The 13182-nt window shown below is 42.4% G+C and overlaps 1 protein-coding gene across 1 annotated transcript in view; it reads right to left on the minus strand.

The window, feature by feature from the left end:
• frmpd3 (FERM and PDZ domain containing 3) overlaps window positions 1-13182 on the minus strand; it is a 107626-nt gene that overhangs the window by 15851 nt on the left and 78593 nt on the right. Inside the window, exons 3-8 of the mRNA XM_086105866.1 lie at window positions 7291-7403; window positions 6359-6513; window positions 6164-6266; window positions 5813-5858; window positions 3476-3580; window positions 1431-1538 (exon numbers count right to left, since the gene is read on the minus strand). Coding sequence (XP_085961992.1) covers window positions 1431-1538; window positions 3476-3580; window positions 5813-5858; window positions 6164-6266; window positions 6359-6513; window positions 7291-7331 — 558 coding nt within the window. The 5' untranslated portion in view covers window positions 7332-7403. The remainder of the gene's footprint in view (window positions 1-1430; window positions 1539-3475; window positions 3581-5812; window positions 5859-6163; window positions 6267-6358; window positions 6514-7290; window positions 7404-13182) is intronic.

Here is a 13182-nt window from a genome sequence, read left to right on the forward strand (position 1 = left end):
GGAGTTCCCTACCCTTGCTCGATATAAATAAAGCTGTATAGTATTGTATTCCCTTTAGCGTAGCTCCATCTAGTAGATGCATAACACAACCACATCTACTACTATGTATATATGATATTTGCTCCATGTACAGCACTTTGTATACAGCGAAGGTTGTTTTAAAGTGCTCTATAAATTCAGTTGCGTTGAGTTGAGTTGACACTCAATTCTGTGTGCCTTATAAATATATGAAAACAGTTTTAAAATAGGCTGTTCATTGAAGTGCGCCTTCTACTCCCTAGCGCCTGAGAGTGCAGAAAATACGGTCAATTTAGGAATTTGAGAAAAAGATACAAAAACACCAAGAGAGAATGTGTTATTGTAAATATGTCTAAGTAGGAAACATCCATCCATCCCTTTTTCTGATCCGCTTTATTCTCACAAGGGTCGCGGGGGAAGCTGGAGCTTATCCCAGCTGTCTTTGGGCAGTAGACGGGGGACACCTTGAACTGGTTGCCAGCCAATTGCAGGACACACAGAGACGAACGAACATCTGCGCTCACACTCATGCCTAGGGCCAATTTGGAGTGTTCAATCAGCCTGCCATGCATGTTTTTGGAATGTGGGAGGAAACCGGAGTACACGGAGAAAACCCACGCAGACCCGGGGAGAACATGCAAACTCCACGCAGGGAGGCCGGAGCTGGAATCGAACCCTGCACCTCTGGACTGTGAGGCCAACTTGCTAACCACTGGCCCACCGGGCTGCCCTTACAGAACCATAATAAACAATTTTTTAATTTCTGTGACAACCTTCGAGCTACTCATGTCACTTTTCTCCACAACAAACGAGTTTAACATGAAATAAGTAATGTCCAATGTTCTAATTGCCCTTTAGTATTTTTGATTCCCGGTAGTTCAAATTTTGCTACTCAACTATCGAATCCTTTTATTTTCATACACCATTTAAAATGCAGCAAACACCGTCATAAATTCTGAAATGTCCAGACACCGATGTGGGCACTCAAGAGTTAATTCAATGCAGGTGATCCACAGTGCAGAAACTGCTGCTCTGCCTGGGCAGCAATGTTGATTTCAAAATAATTCATCTTCACTTATTTAATTGTTTATATTCATTTCAATTTATTCCTCTATTCTTTTGAATTATAATCAAGATTAGTCATAATTCATTTTGAAGATGCAGTAATTATATTGAAGGTGGGTCCCCCTTGAGTCCGCGCCACTATGAGCATCTCTCTAACTGGCCTCATGGGCGAACTGGCCCTGGGAGGACGGGTGCTTAATAGATGCCATTGACAGGTTCTGAAAGTCACTATCATAATTTCGGACCCAGTGGAGAAACAGTCTCATCAAAGATATTTGTGGTTTTGCCAACAGTTACACCCTGTGGATGAGACTCCTGTCTAAATTATTCGCCACAGTGGCACTTACCCTCACAGTTGTGCGGCTATCAAAGGTAAAGGACTTTATTTGTCCATTCTCCAAAAACACCTTCAGCACATTGGGTATGAGCAGCAGGGAGTCGTCCTTCAGCATTGTCTGAAAGAGATGCAAAGAGAGAGTGGTGATGAGTTGCTCTTGATGCTTGCGAGCTCTGTCAGTAAGGAATCCAGCATCTGTTATGGTCAGCATGTCCTCCATGAATTAAAAAAAAAAAAAAAAGCATGATAGGAAGACATTCACTGCAGACGCGTGTGAGTGGAGGCAAGGTTTCTGCTTTTACTCAAAGCGCTTGTTTGAAGAAAAGTTATGAAGCACAGCGCTGTCCATTCTCGGAAAAGCCGATTGGCTTCCTCTGTCTGTCACCTCTCCTTTTACATCTCACTGGAAAGTTTTTAAGGTACGCCATAAAGGACTACGGACGGTAAAGTTTCTTATTGTGCGTCAGACTGGTAGTTTGTTTTTTTTTAATCGACCCGGCAGAGAGATTTCTTCAAATCTACATCGACGCAAGCCTTTTCAAATCTCGTGTTTTGGTTTGGAAAAACAAAATCCAAACTTAATGCATGACAGTTTGTAGATTTAATGCAACAATGTATCCGACATAGCAATCTGTGTCCACAACAGAGGCCCAGCAGTCTGTTTTGGGGAAACGCAAGCAGTCATTTGAATTTACCAGCTGTTATTTTGGGCATCTTTTGCAGCCTACAGAGTTCCCTGATATTCGGCAAGAGAGGAAGGTGAAGCGTCCAAAAACGTGCCATGACGTTTACCGGCCTTTTTTTTTTGCATGCTATACAGTTGACTTTTATCTCTATGATATATTTTAGGCTAATCCAGAGGAATTTTGTCTTGAAGTAGGCCTGCCTGCGCTCAGTTGATTGTAGTTCGTGGTAAGGTGGAGTATGACAAGAAACATGGCACGATACTATTTTTCCTCATCTCTGTATTGAGCTTTTAACATATGAATAGCGGCTTGTGCTCTCATCGGTTGAGGCAGAGATTAAGCCGCAATCGTCTTGGTTTAAATCGTTGCGACAATGATGAAACCTCTTTCCACCTCGTGGAGCTTCGGATCAAATCGGATCGATTCCCAAGAGAGCAAGACAATTAGTCGAAATAAGAGAAGACATCCAGAAAATCAAACTGTCATTGACAACAATTGTCCCAAGGTGTAATTAAGGAAATGGTGACATTTACAAGATGCTCGTATTATCAGGCTGGTTGAGCCGATAAAAATCAGCTATAATTAAAGTTCACGTCGCCTGTCGAACAAACTAATAAAAAAATCTGTTGGGTTTGAGTGATAAGAACCCCAATGCTATGCCCCTTATTTAAAAAAAATAAAAATCCACAAGAACCAGATATGCTGTAGATTTATTTCTGACATTATGCTTTCTGCATTGTTAGAAAAATGTCCTCGATCAATTAGTGTGAATGTTTAGATATGCTGTCGCTGAGTCACAATTAATTGAGGATTGTAATTCAGGGTCAATATAGCATATCGGAGCAATCCACAAGGACGAACCCAATATCCCCCCTTGACGACATCAGCGCTTTGAAGCGAAACAAAAGCCAAGAGGTCCTTCAAAGTAATGGCGCGCCGTCCATTTTGATGTTTGCGTTTAATTGAATCTGGCGAGCGATGGTGTGGCCGGTGAGACAATAATCAGAATCATTTTTGATGCACAGCAGCAACAGGGTGACAACGCTTGCCTCACAATATTCGCACAATAACAAATCCCCACAAGACAAGCGAGGTCTATGGTGACTTTCGAAGTTGGGGTTGCTCATCTGAGCATTTGAAAGTGTCTGAAAAGCAATTTATTCGAGGCTAAACTTCTCACCCAAAAGCTTTCTCTCTGTTACACAGACAAACACACACACATATTCGCACACAAGAATACACATTTAGTGAAGAGTGGCTAGAGAGGGGGTATTTGCAGATCAAACAAAAGAAATGAGCTGTGGGAGAATGAGGGAAAGGGCAACAATAGGTGATGGCGTGCACATGTTGGCGATGCAAAAAAACTTACTGAGTTTGGATCACTGATGGACACTTGCTCTGAAAAGCGCACTTTAGGCGGGTTACTTCGCAGACGGGCCTTTTTGGCTGCACTTATAAAGGCAGATTTAGGTGACTGTAGATGAGGAAAGAGAGAAAGCACAGTTACCCTGAAGGGATGTGAAAGTCATATCGTGAAGGGCCACGATCATAAGCTTTGGTAGTTTGTTGCTGAAATACGAAAACTACAATTATCATCCTGGTTTAAATGTTTAAACTCCTTCAATGGTTGGACTGAGTGAAAAAAAAAATGGAACGCTCTCTGAGGCACCAACACCGACAGTGACTGGATTTCATGAAGAATACAAGAATGAGTCATTTACGACCAAATTCGTGGTGATATTACGAAGGGGAACAGTGAGTCACATGTGCCAGTTGTTCTCCATGCTCCCTCTTTTCTTTGTATCCATCCATTATTTGAAGAGCTTCTCCTCACGAGGGTCGCAGGCCTGCTGGAGCCTGTCCCAGCCATCTTCAGGCAATAGGCGAGGCACACCCTGAACTGGTTGCCAGCCGCTCGCGGAGCACACATAGACAAACAACCATTCGCGTTCACAATCACACCTCGGTACAATTTGGAGTACCCAACCAACCCGGCATGAATGTTTTTGGAATGTGGCAGGAAAAACCAGGCAGGCACGGGCACAACATGCAAAGGAACGCCGAGGCCGGAATTGAACCCTTCACCTCTGCACTGTGAGCCGGACATGTTCACCAGTCTGCACTACGCCGTCCTCTTTTCTTTGTATTTCATGTTTAATGCAAAGAGTGGATTCAACCGCAAAGTTGATGTTTGAGTTGAGTTCGTTCCCTTGTTGGGTGGGTGTGACAGTCTTGTCTATATGTTCCCAAGAGTCCCGTGTGTATGTCATACACTGACATACAGTATGTGAATGCTATATACGGTCCCCTCCAAAAAGTATTGGAGCAGAAAGGTCATTTCCGTTGTTTTTATTGTACTCTGAAGATGTTAGGATTTCAGCTCAAAAGATGAAGTCCAGTATGCTGTGTTAAACAACTCAGGACGGAGGACATTTTGTTTGAAGCCACCCACTTTCCAAATGAACAAAAATATTGGAACGGCTCTTGAGTTTTTAACACATCATATTGAAAATATTGTGAAATAAAAGCTGGAATCCTGCACTTTTGTCTCGTGTTCATCTTTTGTTCCGAAACCCAAAGGTCTTCAGTATGCAACAAAAACAACGGCATTGACCTTGCTGTTTCCATACTTTTAGAGGGGTGCACAGCCATCTCGTTACCTCTGCGTCCCGCGTCCAAGACGCATAATTTTCCCGCGGGACGCACCGTTCCAAATCATGGGCGTTTTTGGGATGCAAGGAAATCTCTCAGTTAAAACAAACAAAAAAAAATTACAGCACATCTTTTTTTTCCAGCAACGATCGCAGTTTGAGAATCGCCGCCATTGTTGTTTTGATCTCGCATTAAGTAATCTCGCCTGACGAGATTTCCGTTCTCGCGAGACGAGATTGGCGAGCTCAGCCTTCACCGTGTGGGAAGCAGACGATTGCCAAGTTGTGTAATGTTAAAACAAGTGTTGTGAACAAGTGTTGCGAAAGTTTATAGCGGACATATCACAGAGGAAGCAGCTAAAGTTGGATAGTTTTTTGCGATAATAAGTTGATTTTGAGAAAGTCTTGCATCATTGGAAGCAGAGTGAAGAAAGGAGAATTTATGAACTCAAAGACTTAACTATGGGATGAAATAAGAACCTATTTCTCAGCAGATCTTGTATGCCTGAATTATTAAAATGTTTGCAGCATTTGTTTATAAGAAATAAACCTATTATAAATGTATATTGTTGTTGTTTGTGTTATTATATTATGCAATTGAATAAGTAGACCATTTCAGAATTCGAAATTTGGGACTCTCTAAATACATCATGGGACTCATACTTTTCTGATCAAATTAAAATTATCACTGGGTGCAGTCTATTTGCAGTACAGGTATCTGATTTTTTTTTTTGCACCGCCTTCTTCCCCTCAATGAATTCCACAGTGTAATGTCATCCGACCTTATGATAAGATGAAAGTTCCAGCTTTGGATTGCAAACACACCCATCTGCATTTTGACCACATCATTTTACCAGCTCGAAATGATCAGTTTGTTGAGCAAATTACATTTCTCCATGATGGACGGTTGCTTTTAATGAGCGACCTGGAGCCTTTCAGAGTGCATTGCCAGAAGAGAAATTACCAGTACTCTAATAATTAAGCACCAAATGTGAGGGCGTGCTTGTTAAGACATGCGTGGAAAGAAATGATGAGAGCGAGGTACTTCTACGCACCTGATGAGGCTGCAGCACAGTGAGAACAATGGTGTCTTTGCAGCGTCTATGGGGAGACAACAGAGCGGAGTAGGTTAGGTAACGCCATGTGCAGCACAGTGTTTGGAGAGCTTCGCCTCTTGCTATCTGCCATTCCCTTTCTGTCCTTCAGCGATGAAAGGACTGGCTCATCCACCGTTTTGTGTTCATGTGGTCATGTATCAGTCACGGCAAGAAGCACTGTGTTCCTTTCGCCCCCCCCCTTTTTTTTTTTTTTAAACCTGTGTTTTCTTTGACTTTTCAGGGCATCGCACTTGGTGCCCTGGCCCTAAACACTCCCACCCTCCCTCCTGGGACAGTAAAGGATGCTACCTTACAAGGTCTATGACTCTCTCCCGGGGCGCGTCGCTCACCGTCTCCTCGTTAATGGCCAAGATCTGATCGCCGGGGAGAAGCTTACCAAAGGAAGGTCCGTCTGCAGATAGATGACAACAACCAGCATACGAAGTTAAACACTGAAATTTAAGCCCTCTTACACAAGCGTCACTCCCATGCGCACTCACGAACCAGCAGAGACGGAGCGAACGATGACGGGCCTCTGGCTGCCTGCAATGAAGCCGAAGCCTTGAGTAGGGTGCCGCTGGATGGTGACTTGTCTGGCTGTGGCAGGACTTAGGGTACCACTGTCCATTCCATCTTGGCTCACCTCTAACATTGCAGAGCTTAACACACATAACACACAGTGTGACTTTTTAAAGAAGCCCTGACAAATCATTTTTATGGTATCTTCCAATCTTTTCATTAGATGTCCTGGTAGAGTTGGGATGGCGTATACCAAGTAGTTGTACATAGTCACTAGTACGATGCTAAAAGTTCATATTCAAGCCGTTGCGACCATTCCGTGAATAAAGTCAGAATGTCGTGAGCCTAAACCGACATCATACCTGCATTCATATTCGGATCTTTTCCAGTTACACTTGAGCATACATTCCACAAAGAATGAAACCATCGTCAATATGAGCACTTTGATCCAACTCTGCAAATGCTTATGTCAGCTCTTGAGCTGCAGTCATAACGTTCTCAGAACTATAATACCAACTAATAATAACTCATTACTTTGTTCAAATTGCTCAACTGTTCAAATTGGGGCATCTTGTATTAGTCAGCTTATGAGGGTTCACCACAAAAAGTCACCCGCTTGATTTCTTTGGGGCCTTCCGGGGCCCATCGTAATTAAGGTTGGGACCAGCACTGGGGCGTTTGGACAGCTTGGCTGGAGGCTACTGGCCAGGAAGCAAACCCTCACCACCTGTACCTCTACCGTATGCTACCAGTGCATCTCTCTTGCGTTAATTACTAAAAAGGAATATGAGTTCTTGTTAAGATCATTTTAGTTTGTTTGAATCTATTGATGGATACTAGGCCTTCAAGAAACCGCGACAAGGCCGTATCCTGCACTACGTCGTGCTTTGCGGGCAAACAGAAACATAAGTGAACACCTGTCACAGGCGAATGGGTGTCCATCCTGGACCTCGGCCATCCCCTGAGAGGAGGGAGCAGCATGGGACAGGTTTGCACTGCAAAGGTCACTCTCTTTTTCAAAATCATTCACCTGTGGGCATATAGACATGATAAATGACATTGCATTTCTTTCTGTAATGGAGGTTTGTTTTTCTTCTTTGAAATGGCAATGTGTTCGGTGATGAATAAATCTCGGATGTAAAAAAATGACAACTGGGAACATGTGGTACGCCAGTATCTCTCTAAATCACATTGTGCAAGACCGCACAAGGTTAGAGTGAAAATTTACAGATTTTCTTCTGATACACATGATTAAAGCATCTGACACATGAGAGCTGCCTTAAAAACAGCTCCCATCAAGGACACGAGCTGAGAGAACGCAAATAAAGTATTTAGCACAGAATCAACCAATATCTCTGCCACTGTTGTGAACCACCCGCTCCCTTTTTACAGATGCCTGCGTGGGAGGAAGTAAGAGCATGATTACAGTTGGACTGTGTGTGTGGAGTGTGTATGTGGAATCGGATTGTCTACGGCAGGAAAATGTCACAAAGTGACGGAAATGTGTAAGCGTTTTAGCATCTGACCTGGTTCCAGATGAAATCGGCTGTGACATTAATGCTTTAAAATGGGGAGAAGAGAAAGACCGTGTCAAGATTGCTCAGAGGCATTATGCATGGATGCAAGAGCAAATATTTTTGAGTGCCACCGGCGGACATCAAACTGTCAGTAACTGGAAGCGGAGTCCTTTGGTCAATAGTTTATTGATTAAAATTCTTGTCACTTATAGTTTGTGCTAACAGTGGCTAACAAGGGACACGGCTCATCTACAATTCCAGTGGCGCATAACTAATCTCTACCTTACGTCTCATGAGAGACTATTTATCTTTGATAAACTTATTTTTAATCCCACGTACATGATGAAAAATCTCTTAGCCATTGTGGGATTTGGAGTGTAATTAGATAATAAACTACTCGACATTCATCTGTCGGTACCTGAGGAGAACAGCAGTGACGAACGTTGCCATCCCAGCTGGTGCTGCTGCAGAAAAATGATAATTTTGTTTGACAATGATTACTGCCCCCTCATCTATTATCCACTGTCTATTATTACGTCCATAGGTACTTGACAGTGCAAGTCTACCTACATTCCTTTGCCCTTTTCCTTCTGCCCCTCTAATGAGTTTTAATTGCCATCTGTTCCCCTCTCCAGGTTCTGGAAGGTACCCATCTGGCAGGTCTTCAAAGAGATGCCAAGGATCGCTCACTCATCAGGTGTGTGTGATCACTGTGTGTCACTGTGAATGTCAGTAGCATCTCGACTCAAATCTGAGGAGAAGAGGAGTCTATTTTCTCGACTGCTAGGCCTTGTTAGGACTAGGCCATTCTGAAAATGGTGTATTTTGGTTTTACAGTCACTACTCTGGACGCAAGCAGTCAGTGAGGGTAGTGGGTCTTCTCTCAGACCAATTACCACCTCTCAAAGGTGTCCCTCAGGGTTCTATACTTGGTCCAACTCTTTTCAGTATTTACATCCGTACAACCCATGCTATAAGTGACTCTCTTGAGAGACAGTTATTTATAATTGTAGCTCCTCCCTCGAGCATGCCCTGCGTATTCTTCAGAGGAGTTTCACGAACATTCAAAAACAATTTACCCTACAATCTCATGATGGCAAACATGTTGCTCAAATGCTCTTTTTGAAAATGAGGACATAAAACAAAAACTGGACTGTAATCTTTAAAGTACAAGCACAAGAACCCCCCTAGCTGTTATCATGCTTGATGTTTTGATGGTGCATGCGGCCGCGCAGGGCTCTGTGGCTTAGGTTGCCAAATAAGGTGTCCATCTCCTTACATAGTAAGGCTCGTTTGCTGTGTGTTTAGCTGGGTTTCCTCCTGGACGTCGAAGGAAACCTGGCATTCTTGAACAAGAATGAACTGTCATTCAAAAGCCCTTCACGGATGCCTAAAGGATTCACAAAAATGCTCATCAGAACTACGTTCAGGTCACATTCGCCCAAAATCTCACATACAACACTGCTTATTAAACGTCATTATGTATAGCATTACGGCAGAGTATTGCCGAAGTAATGCCGGAGTCACTGCTAGGTGTACAAATGACCGAAGATCAAACAGAGTAGAGTATGTCTAATTGACATAACTGCCTCATGCATCACCGGCTAAACTGCTTGGTAAGTTTTTACCAACACCTGCCAAAATGAATTTTAGCTTGCATTTGGCTAGTTGGTGGGTGTTAATTTAGAACCCTGAATACAGGTAATATAACAATACTCAAAGGCACATATTCTTCCCAAACTGTGAAAAAGTAGTGCTATTTACACACTCGCAACGTTCTTCTTCTACTCTTCTTATGCCATTATAAGTGGAAAAACAAAAATTGCAAGGAGAGCCATGCTGAGCTGAGTAAGTACGATGCTGTGCATAGAGGCTAAAATTAGAGGAGGAGGTTTTGCTCCGCATCTAGCGACCGTCCTAGACTATTTTGTATGCCACCAGGGCATATAGCAAGTACTTTTACAAATATAGTTTGCTTAGGAGCATTTTATTGAAGCAGAAATGAAAAGACATTGCTGTGTGGCTTTATAAACAGTTTAGGTGCATTAAAATACCTGACTGACTTTTGAGAAGAAGTGAGAGCGCAATGAAGGTTGCCAGGGGACATGGAAGAAAATATATCTACCTGGCAATAGCAGCATCGTGCAAATGCCAAAAGGGAGGACACTGAAGAACTCTGTCAAGAAATGATCCCCAAGGGCATCAGCAAGTCTGCCCGTTGCTATGACTACAGCTCGGTGTAGCTCATTGAAACTCGTGGGTGGATGAGAATAGCGATGTGGTGGCTGCATCTCAGGGAGAGCTCGCCAGCTGCTGCGTGATCCCACGTAGCAGCTGTGGCCACGTTTCGGCGTCCCCTTGGGCACGGAGGTGAGGGCACCTGGTGCACACTCTGACATCAAGTGTGCACCAGGCTGCAAATGCTTTCCATGGCCTCTGGGTCAGGTAACAATAAATGACCTTCACTTACATTTCTTGCAGGTCGGACAGTTTTATCATCACTAGCTTGAGGGGGCACTGCATAACAACAACAAATAACAGCAGTGTAGAATATGTGATCAGTGGTGACCGTGACAAGGTGACGCTGGAGGCTGCAGTAATCAGTCAATCCATTTGCGAGTCCGTTAATCAGTCTGACACATTATACTTTATGCGTTTGTATGGTGAAGATATTGGCCAAAAATAGTTTCTGCCGCAGTCCGTCATCCTTCTATTGCCCTCATCAGGGTGTCGGGTGAGCAGGAGCCTAGCCCACCCCGGATTGGTCGTTCAGGGCACATATCGACAAACAACTACAGGTGCAATGATTAATCGACAACTCATCATCAAATTAATCGCTGATTATTGATAATAATTGATTATTTATTGATGATTGATTGTTTAAAGACCTTGTTCAGTTTAAATTTCTCCAAATGTTTGGAAATTAGATTAGAATAGATTCATCGGTCATTTGAATTTTATTCAACCAAATATTGGAATCGGCATGGACCCAAAAAAAAGAAAAAATCATATTGGTCAGGTCCTTATTAAAACACTTAAAAAAATGTATCTGGTTCATTAATTCCTGGCCAAAATAATTGACAGATTATTTGATTATGTTAGCCATTTATAGGCCTACAAACAATCATTCACATTCATTTCAAGGCTAATAAGCTCTCACGGCACAGTGGTCGGGAATCACTGCAGTTTACCACCCACCGTACTGCCTGAATTTGAATGCAAACTGCTAATTAGGTCTGTATTTGGTTGCATTAACCCTTAGCCAAAGTTAAGTAGTGGCGTTTGACAGTGCGAGCTACCCAAATATAAATATCATCAGGCCAAACCTTAAAAGCGCTGATCTAAACAGTGTTCTCAAGATCTAAATGAGTCTTTCGATGCACACCCACGACAAACACAATGCGCATGCTTTTTCGAGTCCCTGTTAAAACACATCTTACTGTTTTCACATCACTGCAGTTGAACTGCAATGTTCGAACCAAAAAGGCACAAATATCTGTGAAGAACTGAGGAAATAATGTCAAACGTTGATAGTCGTAGCTCACTGTGGATAAAATGGCATCATTAAGTGGAAGGCAACCACCCATAGCTTCTGGTGCTTTTATGGAAAGTGAACAGACTCTAAGCTGAGGCACATTGTTGCTATTATGAATACAAATAGCAGAAAGCTGCAGTGGTCCTATTGTGAAGAAAATAATAACTTGGACTACGAATGACAATTGGAGGAAATATCAGGCATGTCTGTTGAAAACAGGCGATTGCTGTCAGGGCCATCTGCACACTGTGTTATAGTACAATTTGGACTCTTTATGGCACAAAATACTTCAAAAGTCAAACACAGCTTGGAAATCAATCCATCAATATTTATAACGTCATGCGAGACATCTGCAAATCTTGTCAGACGTCAGCTCAGTGAGCTTCAAAAAGTTTTAGCTTTTGTGTAATGCCTTCATCGAAAGGTACAGTTGATTGTCAAATAGGAACTGTGTCATGAGAACCCTAACATCGGAAATGGAACGTACCAATCAGATGCTTATGCAAATGCAATGATTACTGTATACACTTAACTTATTGATTCCATCAATACCATAAAGCGCCACTAGGTAACAGTATTGACTTTGTGCCTCTTTCTTCCTCCCCCTCTATCACTGTACGTAGTGTCAGTCAAGTCAAGTCAACTGTCAGCCAGGCATCTTCAAAAGGTGAGTGTTCCTTTTTGTTTAAAAAAATAAAAATTATATGTACAGAATATATATATATATATATATATACAGTATATACAGGTATATATATATATATATATATATATATATATATATATATATATATATATATATATATATATATATATATATATATATATATATATATATATATATATATATATATCACTGGCAGGGCATAGCTGTTTATTGCCCGGGTCTTATTCTTGCCATTGAGCTGGCTTCTTAGGACTTGCCTCACTCGACTTGCCTCACTCGCTGGAGGTATTTGGCCGTAGCCGCGTTCCTTGTTGCCAGTTCGAGGTTGCCATTGGCTTGTGGTATACCGAGGTACTTGTAGCTGTCCTCAATGTGTGCTATTGTTCCTTCAGGGAGTGAGACCCCTTCAGTGCGGACTACCTTTCCTCTCTTAGTCACCATCCGACTACATTTCTCAAGCCCGATTGACATCCCGATGTCGCTGCTGTAGATCCTGGTTGTGTGGATCAGGGAGTCTATGTCCCTTTCGCTCTTAGCATACAGCTTTATGTCATCCATGTAGAGGAGGTGACTGATCGTAGCTCCATTTCTGAGGCGGTATCCATAGCCTGTCTTGGTGATTACTTGGCTTAGGGGGTTCAGTCCTATGCAGAACAGCATATATGTATATATATATATATATATATATATATATATATTGTCATGATTCTGTTTGTGACCAACAGGTGGCACTGTAGGGCTCCCCCTGCAGCTGCACACCTGTTGGTCATTATGTAATTAGTTGTTTAAAAGGACTCCCGGCATGACCACTCAGGGTCATTGTTTGTTTGTTGCTGTCATGTTTCTTCCTGTCATTTTGGGCATGTTTCTGTTATTGATAGTTTTTTACTTCAGTCATGGTTTTTTTCGGTCTTTATCAATACAACTCGTCAAGTACAAACCTGCTCATCCCTCCTTCCTGCTTTTTTGGGGTCCTCCACCACCACGCTACGTGACATTTAAATATATTTTTTTCCCACAGTGACTAATTTCTAAGGCCTAAAAAAATGTTTTACACAATTTCACATCTGAAAAGAACAACTTGGGATGG

The sequence above is a fragment of the Hippocampus guttulatus genome, chromosome 2 (genome assembly GCF_054856545.1).
Source record: "Hippocampus guttulatus isolate MCC_2025c chromosome 2, RoL_Hgut_1.0, whole genome shotgun sequence".
NCBI classification, from domain to species: Eukaryota; Metazoa; Chordata; class Actinopteri; order Syngnathiformes; family Syngnathidae; genus Hippocampus; species Hippocampus guttulatus.